The sequence below is a fragment of the Peromyscus eremicus genome, chromosome 7 (genome assembly GCF_949786415.1).
Source record: "Peromyscus eremicus chromosome 7, PerEre_H2_v1, whole genome shotgun sequence".
NCBI classification, from domain to species: domain Eukaryota; kingdom Metazoa; phylum Chordata; class Mammalia; order Rodentia; family Cricetidae; genus Peromyscus; species Peromyscus eremicus.
In genome coordinates, this window is record NC_081422.1 from 31,135,420 (window position 1) to 31,154,946 (window position 19,527).

Sequence of the window (19,527 nt, forward strand, 5' to 3'; positions counted from 1 at the left end):
AAAGCCACATTTTTAAAGACTGTGAAATAACAAATCTTTTCTGATTTGAACACCGTAACAAGCAGAAGAGGAAAATATTCAGAAATTCTGAATAAAACCTGAAATACTAAAATTCTGTCTCTTCCAAAATTTTAAAGTATCCTTTCACCTGAGAGCAAGGGGTGGGAATGGGGAAACTGATACACAGAAAGGGCAGTCTGTGAGCGAGGTCTGAAAATGGGTGGCTTTCCACCTGTCCTGCCAGCTTCCATTCTAAAATTGGTGATGTTCTACTGCCCCCTCGTGGCCAGGTTCAAAAATGGGTATGATCGTATAATCTAAATGAAAAGCCATCTCCGCAGCAGCTCAGGGAGATGCTACCTGTAAACAGATTAGAAGAAGGAATCTGCATTCTCATTTAAACCGGTCACATGCTTTGAATCAATTTGGGTCTTAGAATGAAGAGTACCATGACATTTATTTTGTTGTCTGTGACAGTTTCACCTTGACAGAGCCTCAACATAGAAAATTATCTTCAAAACCTGCTGCAACATTCTCACAAACTAGGAAAGCCCACAAACAACAAAGGCCTCTCTTCAATATTCGATCTTTTCAATCTCATCCATGTCTTCTGGGTCGAGTTGCTTAATATTGCTATCTGAAAGAACGAAAGAGAAAGGATCCAGTCTCATCCCAGGTCCTAAATGCAAGTTCATTCCAGCCAGCCATACTAGAAACAGTGACACCTCTAAAATACAGTTTCTAAGCAGGGTGTGGTGACGCACACCTTTAATCCCAGCACTCAGGAGGCAGAGGCAGGTGGATCTCTGTCAGTTTGAGGCCAGCCTGGTCTACACAGTGAGTTCCAGGACACCCAGGGCTATATAGTGAGACCCTGTCTCAACAAACAAACAAACAAACGAACAAACGCCCTGCTCCTGTGACATTTTGTATAGGAAGCCCCAAGACACTTACCAAAGAGTTGGCCCACATAAACTAAAACAGCAGCAAATAGACTGGATCCAGAGTGGACATGTCTGGATACCTTGAGCAAAAAGAGGCTTTGCTGATAGTGAGATATGCCAGGGTGGACCAAGCCTCCTCACTGGAGTTACTTCCCAAGAGTTCAGCAGAGCAGTAGTGGCCTACATGGGTGCTTCTCTCCTAGCCACTCAGGTAGTTTAAGATGGGGTGCCTAAGCAGTACTTTAAAGGGTCAGTGGGATGTACAGCAGTCAGTCTGAAAACCTTTACAAATTCCATTCCAATGTTCAGTGAGTCCACTTCCTGGGGAGCGTGCCTACGGCTTCCAACAAAGTCCCACGAGAAGATGGTACTTAATGCCTTCTTGCCATGATCCCCCCCCCCCCCGCCACGCCCCATCTGTGGCCAGGTTCAAAAATAGGTATGATCATATAATCTAAATGAAAAGCCATCTACACAGCTCTCTTGGGTTTGGGTTAATTTTTGTTTGTTTCTTCAAGACAGTCTTACTATGTGGCTGGCCTGTCCTGGAACTCACTATGAAGACCAGGCTGCCTTGAACTCACAGAGATCCTCCTGCCTCTGCCTCCTGAGTGCTGGTATTAAAGGTGTGTACCACTACACTTGGCTTCTGCAGGGGAGGGGGTACAGCTACCAAGTGATGTAACCCTTAACGCTCCCATGAGTGCATTCTGACAGTTCTGGGGCCCAGCAGACTAGCTGAGCCTGCTTGTTCAGATGTGGGGCTGGGAAAGGTTGCAAAGCAACCTACAGAAGTCAGGACTGTCCTGTCTGAGAGGGTGAGACAACAGAAGGAGAAACTGTAAAAGAGGAAAATTGGGACACAATACATCCTAAAGGGTGTCATTACTTTGTGGTATTGCTCTATGGGCATAAAATTCTACAGGTTGCAGAATGAGCTCATGTGAATTCTACTTGACACTTAAACTTCCGTTTAACCATAAAGGAATCACGTAATCACTTGGCCTACGTTATAACTTTCACCCTATGAACTAGAAGCTATTCTCTCATGGCTTCTGTTTCACACAACCTCTCACTGCCCTCATGGACAGTATGAGCAAGTCTGGGGCTCCTACTGCGCATGCGAAAGCCTGCTACTTACTGAAGTGGTCCTGTATTTTCATAAGCAGGGGCAGCTTATCCACTTCAATCATGTTGAAGGCGAGACCTTTTTTCCCAAAGCGTCCTGTCCGTCCTATACGGTGGAGGTAGGTCTCATAGTCTGGCTCTTCTGATTGATTTACAGGAAGGTCAAAGTTCACAACGATGGTGACCTGCTTCACATCAATTCCTAGGAGAAGAGAGACACTAGAGGGTCTTGCAACAATTTCTTCAGGACAAATCCACCAAGAACTGTATTTGCCAAAGGAACTCTCACTAGGGGGTCCTAAAGCAGGTCAGTTTGCTTGCGCACTGTGGTGTCTGTGATGCTGGGTAGCAATCAAGCTAATCAAGGCTAATTCTGCACAAATCTAAATGGGTACAAAGCATGTATATGTGAGTGGGGAAAGGGGAGAGAGAGAGGCCCTCACCAAGCCTACAAGGCCAAGCTCTTCCCTACTTCTGTGGAGCTTAGTCCCCAGCAGGCTGGTAGGTCCAGGGTCTCCTTACCCATTATGGGATGCAGCTCAACTCTACTCCATGGCTATGTTCTTGTCATGTCTGTTTTTCATCCCTTCCATGTTGCATTCCACGTTACAATGCTTTTCCCTCAATCTCTTCTCCCACTCTTCTAACGTCACAGAGGATGGCCACCACAGCCATGTCCAGGGCACTTGTGCTCACAGCCTAGAATACACGCTCCTCGAGTCCTCAAACCACCTACGGGCTCACCTCATCTCCATGTTCAGTTCCAGTTACAAGGGCTAGGCATTTTCTAAAGCCACTGTATTTTCCTACCCAACTGACCTGTTCTGACTAGAGCTGGGGTTCAGTGGTAGAGTGCCCACCTAGCAAGCACAAGGCCCCAAGTTCAATCCCCAGCATTTAAAAATAATCTGAACTTTTTCCTTTCTTCAATACCTTTCAATCCTAGTGCTGCCTAGGACACCTCTCTGTCATCTGGGCCTCCATGTCCACACTGACAGGCTGCCTACATCATCATCTTGCCCTCTCTGCTCTGAGCCTTCAGCCTGGAGCTTTCTTTGCCATTCCCCCCGCCCCCAGGGCTGAGATTGTTCTGTCCAAAAAGGAAACCATAAAACTCCATATGACTATTCACATTTAAATTAGCCAAATTAAAAAGAATCCAGTTCCTCAGTCATACTGTGATGTTTCAAGTGCTCAAGAGCTGATACAGTTAGTTAGTGGCCACCATCTGGACAGCACAAAGTCCCTTTGGATAGCTCCAGGCAAGAACAGTTCCCAAGAGCCAGGGGCTTCACCCTTTTTCAGGGAGGCTAGGCTTCCAAGACAAGGCTAGCAGAGCCTTTGTTCTATTCAATGACCTAGAGAACGTAGTTTGAGTATAGACTGATTTAGAGAACGTGGTTTGAGTATAGGCTGACCTAGAGAACGTGGTTTGAGTATAGGCTGACCTAGAGAACGTGGTTTGAGTATAGACTGATCTAGAGAACGTGGTTTGAGTATAGGCTGACCTAGAGAACGTGGTCTGAGTATAGGCTGACCTAGAGAACGTGGTCTGAGTATAGGCTGATCTAGAGAACGTGGTTTGAGTATAGACTGACCTAGAGAACATGGTTTGAGTACAGGCTGACCTAGAGAACGTATTTTGAGTATAGGCTGACCTAGAGTCTGGGGTCCAACTTGAGTATAGGGTCCAAGCAACGATGTGAGAAGGATAAAAAAAATAGGCAGTCCTCTTTCTTAACACTCCTCAGCCCGAAACTGTAGATTTAAAACTTGAAACACCTAAGATACTAATAATGTTGGCATTATTAGTTATTAGGGTAACGCAAATTCAAACCGCATGGAGATACAATACACGTCCACCTGAATGGCTGAAACAAGAAACTGACAAGATTAATGAATGACAAGGGCGTGGAACATCATCAATGGGAGCGCACCCTGCTGGTGGGAGTGCACAGTGGTGGAGACACAGCGGAAGAGCTGCAGTTTCTTAGAAAGCAGTTCCACAGCGAGGTATTTACCCAAGAGAAATGAAGACGTGTGTGGATACAAAGACCTACACATGACTTTTTATTGCAGACGCATTCAAAGTAACCCCTAGCTGCAAGCAATTCCAATACCCAACTGGAAAATGACTGAGCTATCAATGGAGTACTATTGCCAATGAAGAGGAACAAAACTACTGTTGCCTTAGCAAACAAAGCTGGGGAAATTCAGCAACATCATGCTAGGTGGACAAATCACATACAAAGGCTCTACACTATATGATTCAATGTGGGCAGCAGTCTGGAAGAGAAATCGCATCAGCAGCAGTTGCCAGAGGCTATGTGCTGGGAGGAGACTGGTGCAGAGAAAGTTAGGACCATGCTGGGGAGGTGGCGGGTTCTGATTTTGATTACAGTGGTGTTTCTATGACTGCATACATTTCCAGTAACACTCAACTTCCACAAACCTCGAGCACAGACATTGGTTGTGATGAGGACCTTCTCTTTGCCATCTCGGAACCTCTGGATGATGGAAGCTCGCTGCTCCACTGTGAGTTCCCCACTTAGTAAGGACACCTGGTGGCCATCCTGCATCATCTCCACAGTCAGCCACTTGGCATTTCGCCGTGTCTATGAGAGAAATCAAAGCATGAGTCAAAGCAGACTGGCTGCCCCGTATGCTCATGGGTGAAGGGGGAAAGCTGCAGAGGGCTTGTTTCCTTCTCCCTCAGTCTTCCAAGAAGGTCTAGACTGTGGCATGACATTCTCTGCGATTTGAAGAATCACAGTCTCTCAATTTGACCAAGCTTTGACCTTCTTTTCTGATGACCAAACCAAACCAACAAACACTACAAGAGTTCTTTGTAGGAGCCATGTGATAAACATCTTTATGTACACAATTAAATAGCTACCCATTTCTGCATCTGCATCATCATCATCATCATCATTATCATCATCATCATCTTTGTTAAATGGACCAAAAAGAAAGCAATTCTATAGCTAAGTAACTTGCCTAGTTTACATGGCTATCTTGGGGCAGAGCTGAACTTGTTTTCATTCTACAGAGGATTTCAGTTCTGTCCACATGCCAGCAGATGCCAGTCTAGAGCAGGGGATATGTCTCAACACCCTGCTCATAATGCTAAGCATGTTCACATGGTAGGAATGAAAATAAAGTATATGAGCATGAAAAGGGTCAGATGGCAAGAAGCAAACACAACACAACTCCCCCCTACCAGCCCACATAAAATAAACATAGTGGGATAGATATCAGTATAAGTAACATCACAGACTTGGAAAAGCCAAGTGTGGATGTGCTAGCGGCAGGGTTTCTAAAAGGGACCTTTATTTAAGATCTATCCCATCAGCCAACCTTCCTAAGTTTCACCCCGAAGCTGAAGATTCTATTCAAAGCTGTTCTGAGGGTTAAAGTGAACACAGGGCCTGGCTCGATGGCGTTTACTCATGGTACAGTCTCCCCGTGCACTTGTATGGAATCTGTCCATGGCAAAGACACAGGCAGCAGGCTTGCCTGGCAGAAGATGATGGCCTGGCCAATGGTGATGCCGCCATAGATGTTACACAGGGCTTGATACTTGTCTTTTCTGTTTTCACACAACACATAATACTGTCGGATGTTATTCAGGGTCAATTCCTCTTTTCGTAACTTGATAACATTGGGGTCAGGAATGATTCGTTCAGCAAACTGCCACACAGAGTCCTCAAAGGTTGCCGAAAAGAGGAGCATCTGGCATTCGGAGGGTAAAGCTCTGAAAGAGAAGGAAGATGGCCGTCACTCAGCTGCCAGACTGTCCCTCTTCAAGCATGGGCATACTTGTAAGCTTACGTGGTGCTGTGTGCTGTGATCAGCTCCACCTTAAGGCAACAAGTCAAACATCCTGTCCCTATCTGCCACCAAGAATTTGGAAAAATATATGTGGGATGTGAATCTCCAAGCATTCTGGAGGGCCAGCAGTCACACACGCCAATCTCCTCCTACTGAAAGGTTCAGTAGTCACACACTGGGAATACATCCGAAGGGAATGAGCTGAACCACTTAAAGGAATTGTTTTAACAACCAAAAGAAAGGAAATCAAAATAGGGAGTGCTGAGCAGCCAACATAAGTGCTTTAACTATTATACAGCTTTCTCCTGAGTAGGAAATAAGAGGGACCTTTTCAGAAGCCCCCTTTGACTCCTAAGTCGTGAGTTCTGACTCTTACTCTACAACGAAAACACACTAACTTACTGGTTAGAGGACGGCAAGAGGGGAGTCTCCCCTGGCCTCTGGCCATAATGAACAAACAATTGGGTCCCTTATTTCAGCAGCTAAGCACTTACTACTAGGAAACTAGTACAGAAATTCCATATTTGGAGATAGAAGCCTTAATGGTAGGTGGAGTGAGTCACGTGGCAGAAGGGAACGAATCAAATGAAAGCATGCACACTTCCTGGTAGCTCTTCTCATCCAGACTGCCAGCCGCCAAGCGCTGCTGCTTGCCTCCTGGAAGAGGTCAGAGCATCACCTAGTTCTAACGTCCCCTATGGCAACCACTCGAAAGGAATGCTTCCTGGGATTTCAGTCCCTCAGATTATGAAGAGTCGGCAAGCACTGCCAGATGGGGAGAAGAAGGGTCCACCTTTTGTAAAAGACGGATGCAGCAAACAAACAAAACAGGAGAGCCGGCCAGTTCAGACAACGTTGGAAACTGGGAATAGACGGAAACCAAAGAGCAGCAGCACCACCCTGCAACACTACTGAGATTAGTACCCTCAGTGAGGGAGGGTGGATGTTGTATCCATAACACAAGAAAAGGAAGTGAGGGAAAAAAAACAACCAAGAAATACCACCAGTAGGAGTCAGACAGGAAAAAGAAAGCCGAGACGGCCATTTTAACCTCAGACAGAAGGAAGTGCACAAGAAACCCCCGATTAAAGAGCACCTGGAGGCAAGGGTTAGACTAGGCGCTAGGGTCAGGGATGCAAGGGGCCAGTGCACAGACAGACTTGGAAGTTTAGGGGAGAAAGGCAGTGCTTTCAAATTTCTAAAGGTGGCTCCAAGAGCCCAGTGCTGAGGTGAAACAGTAGCCCCTCAATTAGCTCAGCCACAGCACCCACATGAGCATGTGTTAGAGTGTTGTCCCTGGGATCTATCTCCAGGACATGGAGTAGCTGCAGCTCAGGGTTTACAGAAAGCATCTTACACTATGGGCTGTGACCCCATCTGGGCTGTATAACTGAATGTGAGGAGTGTGCAAAAGTCTGCAATTCAGGAAAAAGATATCTGAGTGGGCAAAGGCCAACAACTAATTCAAAATCAAACCCGTTACGAACCTGAGGTGTTTCTAGCGGAGCTTGCCTGGGGTGCATAGTGTGGCTGCACTGTTGTCTTGGTTCTGAGCACATGGCAGCTTCACTTTGTGCTGTGCGTGCCCCTGAAGCCATACAAAATACCAATGACTATTGCTTGAGACACTCAGCTCAAACTGGTCACTACTGTATTCGTCTGAGCTCCCTACAAGGCTTTCTGCTCTCATAGAAACATTCCTTAACATGTTCTTATCAAATCAGTATGTCGTAATTGCTGGACTATTTGATTTTAAAACTTTCTGAGTTATTGACTTGAATTTCATAAAAAACAAACAAACAAAAAACATTAACTGTGACTTGAGGTTAGGAAAAATTTCTAATAATTTCCAAAATGGTGTGAAACATATTTCTGCTATTTGTATTAAATACTTAAGCAAAATGGTATTTCCAGCATTGGCAATTTAAAAATATCAATGAACTCTAGAAAATACTGAATCTTTTGTTTCAGGCAATATTTAATTCTTGATATAAAAATAAAAGGCATATCCAGCTATTATGCAAATTTTATTTTTATCATTAATGTAAAATTATATGCATACTAACAAACTAAAGAGTTTTAAAATAAATCTCTTTATGACTCATTTTCAGTAAATGCTTGACATGTATACTTATGTACCTAAATATTTGGAGTCATGTAAAAATTTCTCCAGTGAAAATGAGTCTTAAGTAGAGAAAATTTAAGACCTGGTTTATACAAACCTAAGTGGGATGTCCCCATCAAATCCTTCATCCCAGAGCTCAGGGAACCCCATAGAAGAGGAGGCAGAAAGAGTATAAGAGAGCCAGAGGGGATGGAGGACACCAGGAGAACAAGGCCCTCTTAAGCAAGGCTCCTATGAACTCAGAGACTGAAACAGCGAGCACAGGGCTGACACGGGTCTGCACCAGGCCCTCTGAGTATACATTACAGCTTTCAGCTTAGTATTTTTATGGGACTCTTTTGAGTGTGAGAACAAGTGGGTCTCTGACTCTTGTGCCTGCTCCTGGGACTCTTTTCCTCCGGTTGGGTTGCCATGTTCAATTTTAAGATGAAAGTTTTTGCTTCATCGTATTATATTTTATTTTGTCATGTTTGGCTGTTATCTCTTAGAAGCCTGTTCTTTTCTAATGAGAGACAGAAAGGGAGTGGATCTAGAGGAGAGGGAAAATGGGGAGGAACTTGGGAGGAATGAAGGAAGGGGAAACTATAATCAGGATATACTGTATGAGAAAAGAATCTAATTTCAATAAAGGGTAGGGGGAGACACGGTTTATAGACCTAAATAAAATGTTCTGTGAGTAAGGAAAGGCAGAATGCCGGTAACAGATGACACAGCTTGCTGTGTGAGAGCTGATTCTTCAGAATCTGCTTCAGACGTGTAATCCGTGCTCCACCACACCCCAGCAATAAAAATGTGTCCCTGTCAAGCAAGCTGGCTGACACCTGTAATCTCAGCAGTTAGAGGGTGAGGTAGGACTGTCATGAGTTTGAGGACAGGCTGGGCTACAGAAAAAGTCTTTCTCAAGACACACACACACACACACACACACACACACACACACACACACACAGTCTAAGATACTTCAATTTTAAAAATGGAGATGATATTTATGAACTTTTTATAAAACAAAGAAAATAAAAGACAGGTTTGCTCATATTTTACCCAAATATAAACTAGTAGTAGCGTGTAAATAAAAATTCTGGCAAATTCTATTCATCCCACAAATTCTCTATCAAATAAAACAAAAATGGTCCTACCGGCTACATGTCTTGCATACTTTGCGCCTGACAAGTTTAAAAGCATGTAATATCTGACCATGATATTGAGACTTTCCTTATCGAAGTTTTGGGATACTTTTCAGTTTAAAGTTTGCACTTAGAAAGACCTTTAACTATGAAGACATGAACTCATATGGTGACTACACTGTTGGTGTCTCTGGAAAGATGTGCAATAAATGAAAACAGATGTCTTTCTCCAAAATGGAAACACAGCGAGAAGAATAGAGAATGGATCACCAGGAAACAGAAATAGCAACCCTTGCTTTTTAGTAACATGTGTATAATTATTTCCATTTTTAGTACTTCTTGTTTGTGATGACTGTGTCCTATACTGGCTCTCTCTAGGAAAAGAAGCAACTTCAGAGAATTTCCGGAACTTGCAGGCACAAGGTTTGATAATAAAAGTCAACAAACTCCAGTGAGAACTATCAGGATCTGGAGGCGGCAGGAGACCCCAATGGTAGGCTAAGATCAAGGTCTAGGGGAGCAGGGTGACATCCAACCTCTCAGCCACAGAAGCAGAAGCTCACAGTATTGATTACACATAAAGTTACCCAGGGAAACTGTTTGGTTTTCAACATTGCACCTGAAATTGGGAGGAAGAATGGTTTTTCAATATAGGATTCCTATGCAATAGAGACCAGATTTACAAGAGAGTAAAAACATTTTGAGACACATACAAGCTAAAAAACAAAAACAACCCACGAACTTCTTGTATACTTTAAAGGAGATCAGAAAATACAACCCAGCACATTCAGGAAATTACACAGGAACCCAGGGACTGGGAGATGCAAAGCAGCAAATGAACAATAGCACAGCCATGATTAAAGCACACAACAGGGCTGGACACTCAGGCAGGAGAGGGAGACCTGAAGAGACCTCCCGGATAAACAGAAGTCAACGACTAAAAACATGACTCGAGGCCTCATTGACTTTCCTCCATCCACTCTGGCATGTCTACTGCTGTTGTCCTTGTTTGCTCATGTGCAGGCAGCCAGGTCAGTGACACTTTATGGCTGGAGCTTTTGACATTACACAGTATCACAGTAGACTACCTGTTCCTTGGGCTCTTACAGTCTCTCCCCCATTCTTCCTCAATGATCTCTGAGCCTTAGGTGGGGGAGAATTTTGTAGATGTACCCAATGGGTCTTAGCTCTACAACTCTGCATTTTGATCAGCTGTGGTTTTCTATAATGGTCTCTGTCTGTTGCAAAGAGAAAGTTTCCTGGCGTGAGGACTGCATGTATCTGTGGGCTTCAACCCTACACAAAATACTAGGGTAAAAAGCAATGCTGAGAGCGGTAGAAACAGTCTTCCCCAGGGCACACCAACTGGTTGCCCAGCACCAAATGGTCAGCCCTGAAAACACACATACAAGTAACATTATGCAGACCAAACAGGTTTTACTAAGGAATACGTGTATAAACATATACATACATGCATGTAACAATAATTAAAAAAAAAAAAGAGGCCATGAATTTGAAAGAGAGCAAAGAAGGCTAAATGGGATGGTTTGGAGGGAGGAAAGGAAAGGAGGAAGTAATGTAATTATATTATAATCTCAAAAATAAAAGAAATATTAAAAATTATAAACACAAACAACATGATTCGACTATGTGAAGAAACCTCTTCCATATGACACAGCTGATGGAATAGTCAGGGAAAAGCTAAAGATCCCTGCACAGAGCTAATGCATGGGAAAAAAACAACAGTCAAGGGAAAGTTGTATAATAAAAACACAGTAAGAACACTACACTGCTGGACCAGCAGCCAACAGTGTGTGCCTGCATGTGCATGTGTACTCAGACTGACATAAACAGTGTTGGCACAATCAAACGCTTACGATTTAACCACTGAGAGAAGGTAGAGAGTGGGCAAGGGCAGTAGTTCAAAAGAATCCAGGGCTACTTTCTACACTGAGAAGTAAGGAGACGGTGACTTTACATCAGGAAACAGTAATGTGAGCATATTATTTAAGATCTGAAGATTGGCATCAGAAAAGACAGGCATGTTCTTAGGACTGAGCAGGCAGGAGTCTACTGTTCCTAAATACTATTGAATTTAAAGTTGAGTAAATATTACTTTTTTTCCCCCTTGAGACAGGGTTTCTCTGTGTAACAGCTTCTGGCTATCCTGGAACTTGCTTTGTAGATCAGCCTGGCCTCCAACTCACAAAAGATCCACCTGCCTCTGTCTCCTGAGTGTTGAGATTTAAGGCATGCACCACCACCTTAACTTTATTAAAAAAGAAAGAAAAAAAAGAACAAGGCAGATTCTTAACTTCCCTCCCCAGATCTTAATGCAGTGAGTGTGAGGAAGGGCCCAGAAATGTATTATCGGAAGCCCTTCAGGTGATCTGTTAGAGAAATCTGGGGAAATGGTATAATTTACTTACACACTAGAAGTGGAGTCAGGACTAGACCTGCTCCAACACCACGTGTTTTCTATTCTAGCCCAATGGCCATCACATCCTCAAGGCAGCCTTCAGCAGATTCCTTCAGGATTCTGCTTAGGATATAAAACATGACTGGAAAAACCTCATGCGACCCAGGACACACACTTCACCTGTAAGTCTGTACTGCAAACGCACAGCAGAGAGGCACGCACAGTGAAGGCAAGCATTATAGCAGTCTGAGGGGTCCCTGAGCTGGTGAAACTAAGACAAACCCGAAGTCAGTCCGGAGGTGACAATACCAAGAAATTAAGCAATGGAAGTAATTAGGAAGAGCAGAGCAACAAAATTGATCATTTAGACTGAAAATCTAGGAGGAATGGATGAACGTGAAGGTTACCTTTGGATACGAATACTCTGATCTGAGAATCCTTGGGTGTCAATCATCACATCTGCTTCATCCAGGACAAATACACGGATCTTAGTCAAATCAATCAATTTTCGCTTGAAGCACCAATCTAAGACAGTCCCGGGAGTACCAATTATAATCTGTTTGGTGATTTCAGTGCCCCGAGGAACTGTGGAGAAAAGGGTTTGAAGTGTTCCTGTAGATCAAAACAGCTCACCTCACAGTGACAGGACACAGGCCAGGGTGACAGGACGTAGTGCTTGGTATCATTTTTCAAGTGCAAACCCTGCGGGTCATGGATGTATTTAGATTCTGCAGAATTTCAGGATGGATTTCAGACTTTTAGGTTTATGGTAATAATAGCCCTATATATTTGATTGTGCTCCGTGGTCATTTAAAAAGCTACACTTAGATAAAATGGATACTGTGGCATCCTGTAGGCCCCGCTACTCAGGAAGCTGAAGTGAGATGATCACTTGCTTACTGATGATGGTCTTAAGTTCAAGACCATCCTGGGCAACACAGTAAGGCACTGTCAAAAAAAACAAAAAAAAAAACCCAAAACAACAACCCCCCCCCAAAAAAAACCCCTCCCAAACCAAACCAACCAACCAAAAAACCAAAACAAAACCAAAAGCAAAACAAACAAACAAAACCACATTCCGACTTTCTATTGTCCTATGGGAACAATGGCATGACTGTGGGGAAACTGGTCAGGTGTGGAGTACAGGCCGGGGCCACTACTGCAGTCTCCAGAGCAGCTAGTGTCCCCAGCCTGCCACTGCATGAGCTGAGAGATCCCATTTCAGCTACAGGAACTGGGGTACACTCAGGATGAGAACACTCAGCTAGCACGCACAAAGCCCCAGTGTCTATCTCCAGCACCCCCAAAACAAAAACAAGCCCTCCAAACCACAAAGCCTTTCCAAACGGGAAACAACAAAACATTCAATAATAGTCTAGATGTAAAAAATATGGGATGCTGTGAAGCCAGTCAGAGGGTGGTGTGACGTGCCCCCATTATGTGAGCACTCAGTGAAACAGATGTGCAGATGCATCTGCATGGGCTCAAGGAAGAGCAAACACCGTCTTCCTGTCTTTTTCTTGGGGCAAACAAGAACAGACTTCCATATCCTAATCTTCATCCTTTAAAGTTTCAGTTTCCACAATAAGCATGTAGTATTTTAATGAAAAAATCTCCAATAAAACTTGTTTGGCACAAAATCACCAAGTCTCAAAAAGCAGACTATAAAAAGGGCATTCTCTTATAAGGTGTGGAAATAGTGCACTGTTTGCTGTCCTCATTATATGCCAGACTGTACCAGTGCTTAAGTCTGGACCACTTCATTTAAGTTATTTCCCCCACTTTAGAGATGAGAAAGCAGAGAAGTTAGGTGTGAAGCCAGGATTTAACAAATAGCCAAGACAGGCTGACTGGTACATACTTCGATTTCCTCGAATGGCATACATCACTTCAACATCCACACAGAATTTCCCCATCCTTTCAACCACACGGCCAGTCTGCAGAGCCAGTTCATAGGTAGGAGCCAGGCAGAGGCACTGTGAGACAGAAGAGGGAAGGGGGAAGGTTCATACAAGCCACTGCTCAAATTTGAACCACAATTAAAAGTTGTATGGGAAGAGGCATAGAAATGTCACTGAAGATTTTCGCTGAATGAAACATTTTAAATTGAATATAATTTGACAGTTGATAAATAGCTGATAGGTTTGAGGTGAATACTCAGGGGAGGGGTTGGAGCTGAAGGGAAAAAGAAATAGTTACTTTATATATTCCTCTCTACAGGGTTATTTAGATAAGTCACTGTCTTTTGATGGAGAGAGAAAGGGATATAGGGAGCTGGGAATCCATGAAGAAGGCAAGATAAACCACTGCTTGTACAATACCTATCACCTCTTACTTGCTCTTAAGAGTCTGTCTGTCTCCAGCATGCTTTGCTTAATCCACATTATAAATGCATAATCCTGCCAGAATAATATTCCCCCCAACTCCCATTCGTTAGTTCATCTCCCATAGAAGTAGTGACTGTCGAATGAAGATTCTGACGGAAGGAACTTGGTAAGTAAAATATCCTGAGGGGGTGGGTAACTCCACCGATGCAATAGGCCAGATTACTAAATCCAGGTTTAATCTGAGCAAAGCATTCCCGGGTGGTCTCAGGGGAAGCGGGAGAACCACGCAGCTGCTCCCGAGGAGGGGCCTTAAATACCCTCCAGGGGAAGGATCCACTGCTTGGTGGGCTTTCTTTGGGTGGGGTCTGGAGAAGGCAGCTCCAGGGGAGATTCCCAACAAAACTGGTGGTTATTTAATGTGTTCATATGCAGGGTCTATGGTAGGGAAGGCAACCACCAAAGTGCTAAAAATAATTTCCATACACATTTCCATAACATGGGCTCAAGCATGGCTCTCTTGAATAATTGAACGGATACCACAGTTTCAATCTAAATTTCAATGACCTTATGTGGAAAGCACACTTCCTGTGCTTGGCCCCCATCACACGCATCTACAATTTCTAGGAATCACTGTCAGCTGGCTGAGAAAGGCTTTTAGCATATATGGGAAGTCAGCCCAGGAAAGAACTTTCTAAGTGTCCTTTGGAGGAAAGAGGGAAACAGGACCAGATTCTTTTTGTGAAAAGAAATGAGGCTAGAACTGTGAGCTGGGTGCCTCTACCGGCCACTCTGTGACCTCAGGAAGACACTTTCTCCCCAAGAGTTTCTGATAAATGAGTGAACTGTATGCCCTTCTGACCCTAAAGCCATGCAGACACCATCACTATATGCTTACTTATTCCAAGCACAGTGATGAATGCACATGATAACTTTAGGAGAAAAACACTCACACATTCATTTGTCATTCAGTGCTTAAGGAATGGTCTCTACAATGCAGGCTACACTGGGTGTGAGGAGTCGAGCATGAGGAGATCAATGATGATCCATACCTTTAGACTGCTGACTTTGCAGAGAGAAAACAGACCCAGGGAGACTTACTAACTGGCCCCTGACACCCAGCTAGGCAGGCAGTTGTGGCAAGGCTAGAATTGGAGGCAGCTGGACTCTAAGGCTGGGGCTGTGTATTACTCGGTACTAGCCCCATACTCTCCCCAACACTCTAGGATTTTATGAAGGAATGCCTAGTCTTCATTTTACTGCGGTAATCATATATCTGCAGAAAGACCAGGCATTGCTGAAACACTGTTGGCATCACAGCTACAATTATTCCCACCAGAGCCCTTCCTTACCTGTGGAAACAATTCCAAGGCATTCACTCGGCTTAGCATCGCTAAGACAAAGGCGGCCGTTTTTCCAGTTCCCGACTGGCTCTGTGCTATGAGGTTCTGGGGACTGTGAAAAAGAGGAGAGGGCTGGGTAGAAACTGAACACAAGATCCTGGGTATAAACAGAAGAAACCAAAAACAACCAACTTGCAAGACCACTACCCTGTAAACTCACGGATGTGCGAGCATCATAGGGAGGGCCATCTCTTGGATTTTGGATGGTCTGTTAAATCCCATTGCGTAAATCCCTTTTAGTAACTCTTCCTTTCTGTAAAATAATAAATAAATAGATGGGTACATAGATAGATAGCTAAATAAATAAATAAATAATAAGTAAATAAATAAATAAAAATTCTCAAACATGCAAAGCCTCTGCTAATCAGCAGCCTCATTAACACATGTACCAGCAGCCTTCAGAAATGCATACTTGAAAGATACACTTCTGAGGTAAGCCATTCTGCAATTAAGCATTATCACTTTCCTATGACACGGTGCTCAACAGAAGCTCATGGTTTAAGAAGGGGTAGAGTCCACGACGGTGAGAGTGTGAGGTTGCTGCTCTCACTGTGTCTGCCGTCAGAAAACAGAGAGACAATCCTGATGCTCAGCTTGCTTTCTCCTGTCCTACCTTTTACTCAGAGACTCCAGTCTACGAGACAGTGCCACCCACAAGCAGATGCTCGTTCCTCCTCACCTAAACCCCGCGGGAAACACCCTCAGGGACATACTCAGATGTGTGTGACCTAGGTCATTCCAAAGCCAGTGAAGTTGGCAATGAAGATTAGCCAGCTCCCAGCACTGAAAGCAATACTTAGAAACACATTCTTCATACCTCAACCCTGACCCTCCCCCAACTACATACAATCATGCCTCTAAGTTGGACCACTACAATAATAACCTAGGCTAGATGCCTAGGTTAAAGGAAGTGGGGAAGGCCTAAAGCTAAACTTTCTGTTAGGGAGATAGATGGCCGGGGATGAAGATTCATTGGATAAAAGGTGTATATCCATATACCACAAGTGTTATCTTCCCATGAAACTGGGAAGCAAAGTGGCATTGACAGTTTAACTCCTTTTCATGAATGACAGACATTTCCAGAAAAAGAAAACATTTGATTGGGGTGATTCTTTTATCATTTCTTTCAGACTCATTACCCTATAATCTCACCTTGCTGACGAAAGAACTTTAAATGCATCTTTCCTGTACTCCTCTGCAAAATGTCAGAACGAGAGCAACGTGAGCGGGCTGGACTGTTTGCACCTTTCCCGAGTCACTCACACATTTGGATGTTCTTTTCTTTTTTCTTTTTTGTCTTTGTTTTTTCAAGACAGGGTTTCTCTCTGTAGCCCTGGCTGTCTTGGTACTGTCTCTGTAGACCAGGCTGGCCTCAGACTCACAGAGATCACCTACCTCTGCATCCTGAGTGCTGGGATTAAAGGTGTAGTGGCCTGGCTACATTTGGATGTTCTTAATTTGGTACATTGCGTGGTGGATGACTGACAGCCACATTTTAATCATAGGCAGGACTCTCTACCACTTAGAAAATATCTGGGCATCAGGATGTTGGATATTTTCCTTTATGTAAGTTCACATGTTACTATATCTTTCTCTTGGAAACCAAATATTGGGTGTTCCCAATTGGAACCTGGCATCAAAGGCCAAATGAGAAACAGGAATCCAATCAATCGTCTGTAATCAAGTAAGATATCTTCCAGATCTACAAGCCATTTCTCTACTACAAAGTAAAATTTCATGCTAAATATCAGCTACGCTGAATACAGCAAGTCCTGGGATGAGCAGTCCAGCAGCTGCTCACATTCACTCACAGGCTCTTAATTCAAGCAATGGGGCCCCTGAGGCAATGGCGAAAGGTGTGTCTACAGTTGCCTTTTGGGTGGCTGGGCAAACTGCTACCTAACCAGGTCCATTCTGCCTACTGTGCCTAGCAGGCAAAATAAGCCTGTTTTGTCCACACATATCTGTCATCTGTTCTTTTTTGTTAGAATATATTTTCTTCATGTCAATTTCAGCCCTAGGGGATGAAAACTCATTTGAGGAAGTTACTCATTTTAATACCATTTGAAATAAATTATGATTAGCAAAGTAAAGGCTTATATCTTTTTAAATGGTGGTTAAGGGGATAATGTTTGGGGCATCAATGCCTGTGTCGATTCTGATATGGAGGGTGACAACATGGCTGTGCTTGGCTTGGTATTCCCCTGACTCCTGCAAGATTAAAATATTTTGATTTACTACAAAATGTGCTCAGTTTGCTGGGCAACTTAGGTATCCAAGTGTTCTTTGAGTTGTATTTTAATGGCATGTAATATTTTACAATCTATTTTAACACAGCCTACTAGAAAATAAAGGAGATTCTGATGTTCTTTTAGTACCAGTATGCTAGTTAGCTCTTGCTAGCATAAGCATTCTTACATACTGAGAGTTAAGATACTCACAGCCGTAGTTCTTCAAATGTTTTCACCGAGTAGAGTGGAGAGCTGGGATCCTTTTGTAAGACTTCCACTCTGTGGCTGGATTCTACTAAGGACTGACGGATTAACTTGTTTAAGAGTGAATTGGCTGCCAAATCCACTAGAAAAGCAAAAACAAAAGGGGACATCAAGCCTCCTGAATGGCATCTAATTAACTGTTTTCTCACACTCGGTAGAAATATACAAAACAGCTGCAACCTATTCCCATTTTTCTTCTAATAGAAAGTTCTAGAAGGAATGCCACAGCACTGAGAACTCCCTCTTTCACAAAAGTCCAGTTTCTTATGCTCTGTTGCACCAACAACCCCTGACCTTGAGCAAACCAACATCTAATCATGGCAGGACCTAATTCTTCTTTGCAAAACTGAAAATTCTTAGCCCATTCCTTGCAGTTTCCACTTTGTCTAAAGAAATATACCCCCTCCTAATTTAGTATTTTTGTCTGATTGTATTCACTCAAAAAGAAAGCAAAGATAGTGCTTTCCCAATGCAATCCCACTCGTTACTATTGGTAAAGGGATGATAAACCAAGCAATGTTAGAAAGAACATGCAAACAAACGTCTCTTACCTACATCGTCCTCTTCATCATCTTCTTCGGTGTTCAGAGAGCCGTCTAAAAGGGCAAGAGAGAAATAATAAATGTAAAGAAAAACGTTACAAAAACAATACAGTGCACTCTCAAAATTTCTCACAGGGTTTAGTGTATGCAAACAGAGTCATCTCCAGGAAGAGTTAAAGTGATTGGGAAGGTGGTGGAGGATCTTGTATGTAAATAAAATTAAAGGAGCCAAAGCTATTTCAGCTGGCAGATACAGGCCGAAAGATCTTTAATCAAGCCAGTCTGCTCTAGCCTAACCGCACTCACCTATGTTTGGGACTGTGGTACTCCTGATACCACGGAGGTTCTTCCTGGGGTGGACGAGATTTGAAAACTATTGAAAGGCACAAATTTCAACCAATGTTAGGAAGCAAGACATCAAGCAGAAGCCTGGTGCTATCCCACAGCAGGGGCAGGGAAGACCACCCCAAACTCCTTCCTTTGCAATGTTAAGGGTTAGTGAATTCATTAATCGGTCCACTGTATGAATTATGCTATAAAAAGATGGGAGCTTCCATCGTCTCTTCTAGAGGTCTCTTAGTCTGAATACGGCCAGTACCTGGGAGAAAGGTGGTTTACAACACCTACAAGGGAAAGGTGACCACAAAGAAGGGAAACCTGCTAAATGGTCAAAATCAGGAGAGGAGAACACTCAGAGCTAGGACTAGCAGCCGCGTTCTCTGTCTGAATTTCCAGGGGTCTTCGCCCTTTCCAATCAAAGGTGTGCCCTCCCTCTGGGAGTCTCCTCTGCCGTGGCCCTTCCACCCCTGCCCACACCTCCCCCATCACTTGACACCCTACTCCAAACGCCAGAGGGGCGCTCCCCCTCCCAGGGGACTTCCCTCGGGAGTCCTTGTTCTAGCTCCCGCCCGTGGGCCCTCCCCTGCTCAGCGGCGGTTACGTGGCTGTTCAGCCGCTCGCTCTCTGCCGCCCCAGCGTCGCCTCCCCAAAGTAACGACGCCATAGCTGCGGTCTCCGCTCTCGCCCCCGGCACGTGCTGCCACCCCCGCGCGGGGAAGCGCCGGCTCGGCTCAGTGGCCAATGGTTAGGCTCCGGGACCGGCGTCCGCCTCGCGACCACCCGTGGCGCGGCGCACTGCGCAGGCGCGGGCCCAGCGCCGGGCGGGCGGAGGGAGAGAGAGGTGCGGGGCGCA

At 44.2% G+C, this 19,527-nt stretch overlaps 1 protein-coding gene across 2 annotated transcripts; it reads right to left on the bottom strand.

Moving 5' to 3' along the window:
• Positions 1-438: 438 nt before the first annotated feature.
• On the bottom strand, positions 439-19,416 carry Ddx25 (DEAD-box helicase 25). 2 transcript variants are annotated; one of them, XM_059267610.1, is made up of 12 exons: positions 19,276-19,416; positions 18,642-18,708; positions 18,345-18,389; positions 17,740-17,875; positions 15,459-15,551; positions 15,248-15,350; positions 13,433-13,547; positions 11,979-12,096; positions 5,589-5,826; positions 4,525-4,687; positions 2,086-2,274; positions 439-637 (listed from the first exon to the last, which is right to left on the bottom strand). In XM_059267610.1, the coding sequence occupies exons 1-12, from the start codon at positions 19,336-19,338 to the stop codon at positions 576-578; spliced, it is 1,392 nt and encodes a 463-aa protein (XP_059123593.1). In that variant the 5' UTR covers positions 19,339-19,416; the 3' UTR covers positions 439-575. The 2 variants fall into 2 exon arrangements, with proteins under 2 accessions (XP_059123593.1, XP_059123592.1); XM_059267609.1 differs by having other exon boundaries at positions 11,979-12,156; positions 19,276-19,413.
• Between the last annotated feature and the right edge of the window lie 111 nt (positions 19,417-19,527).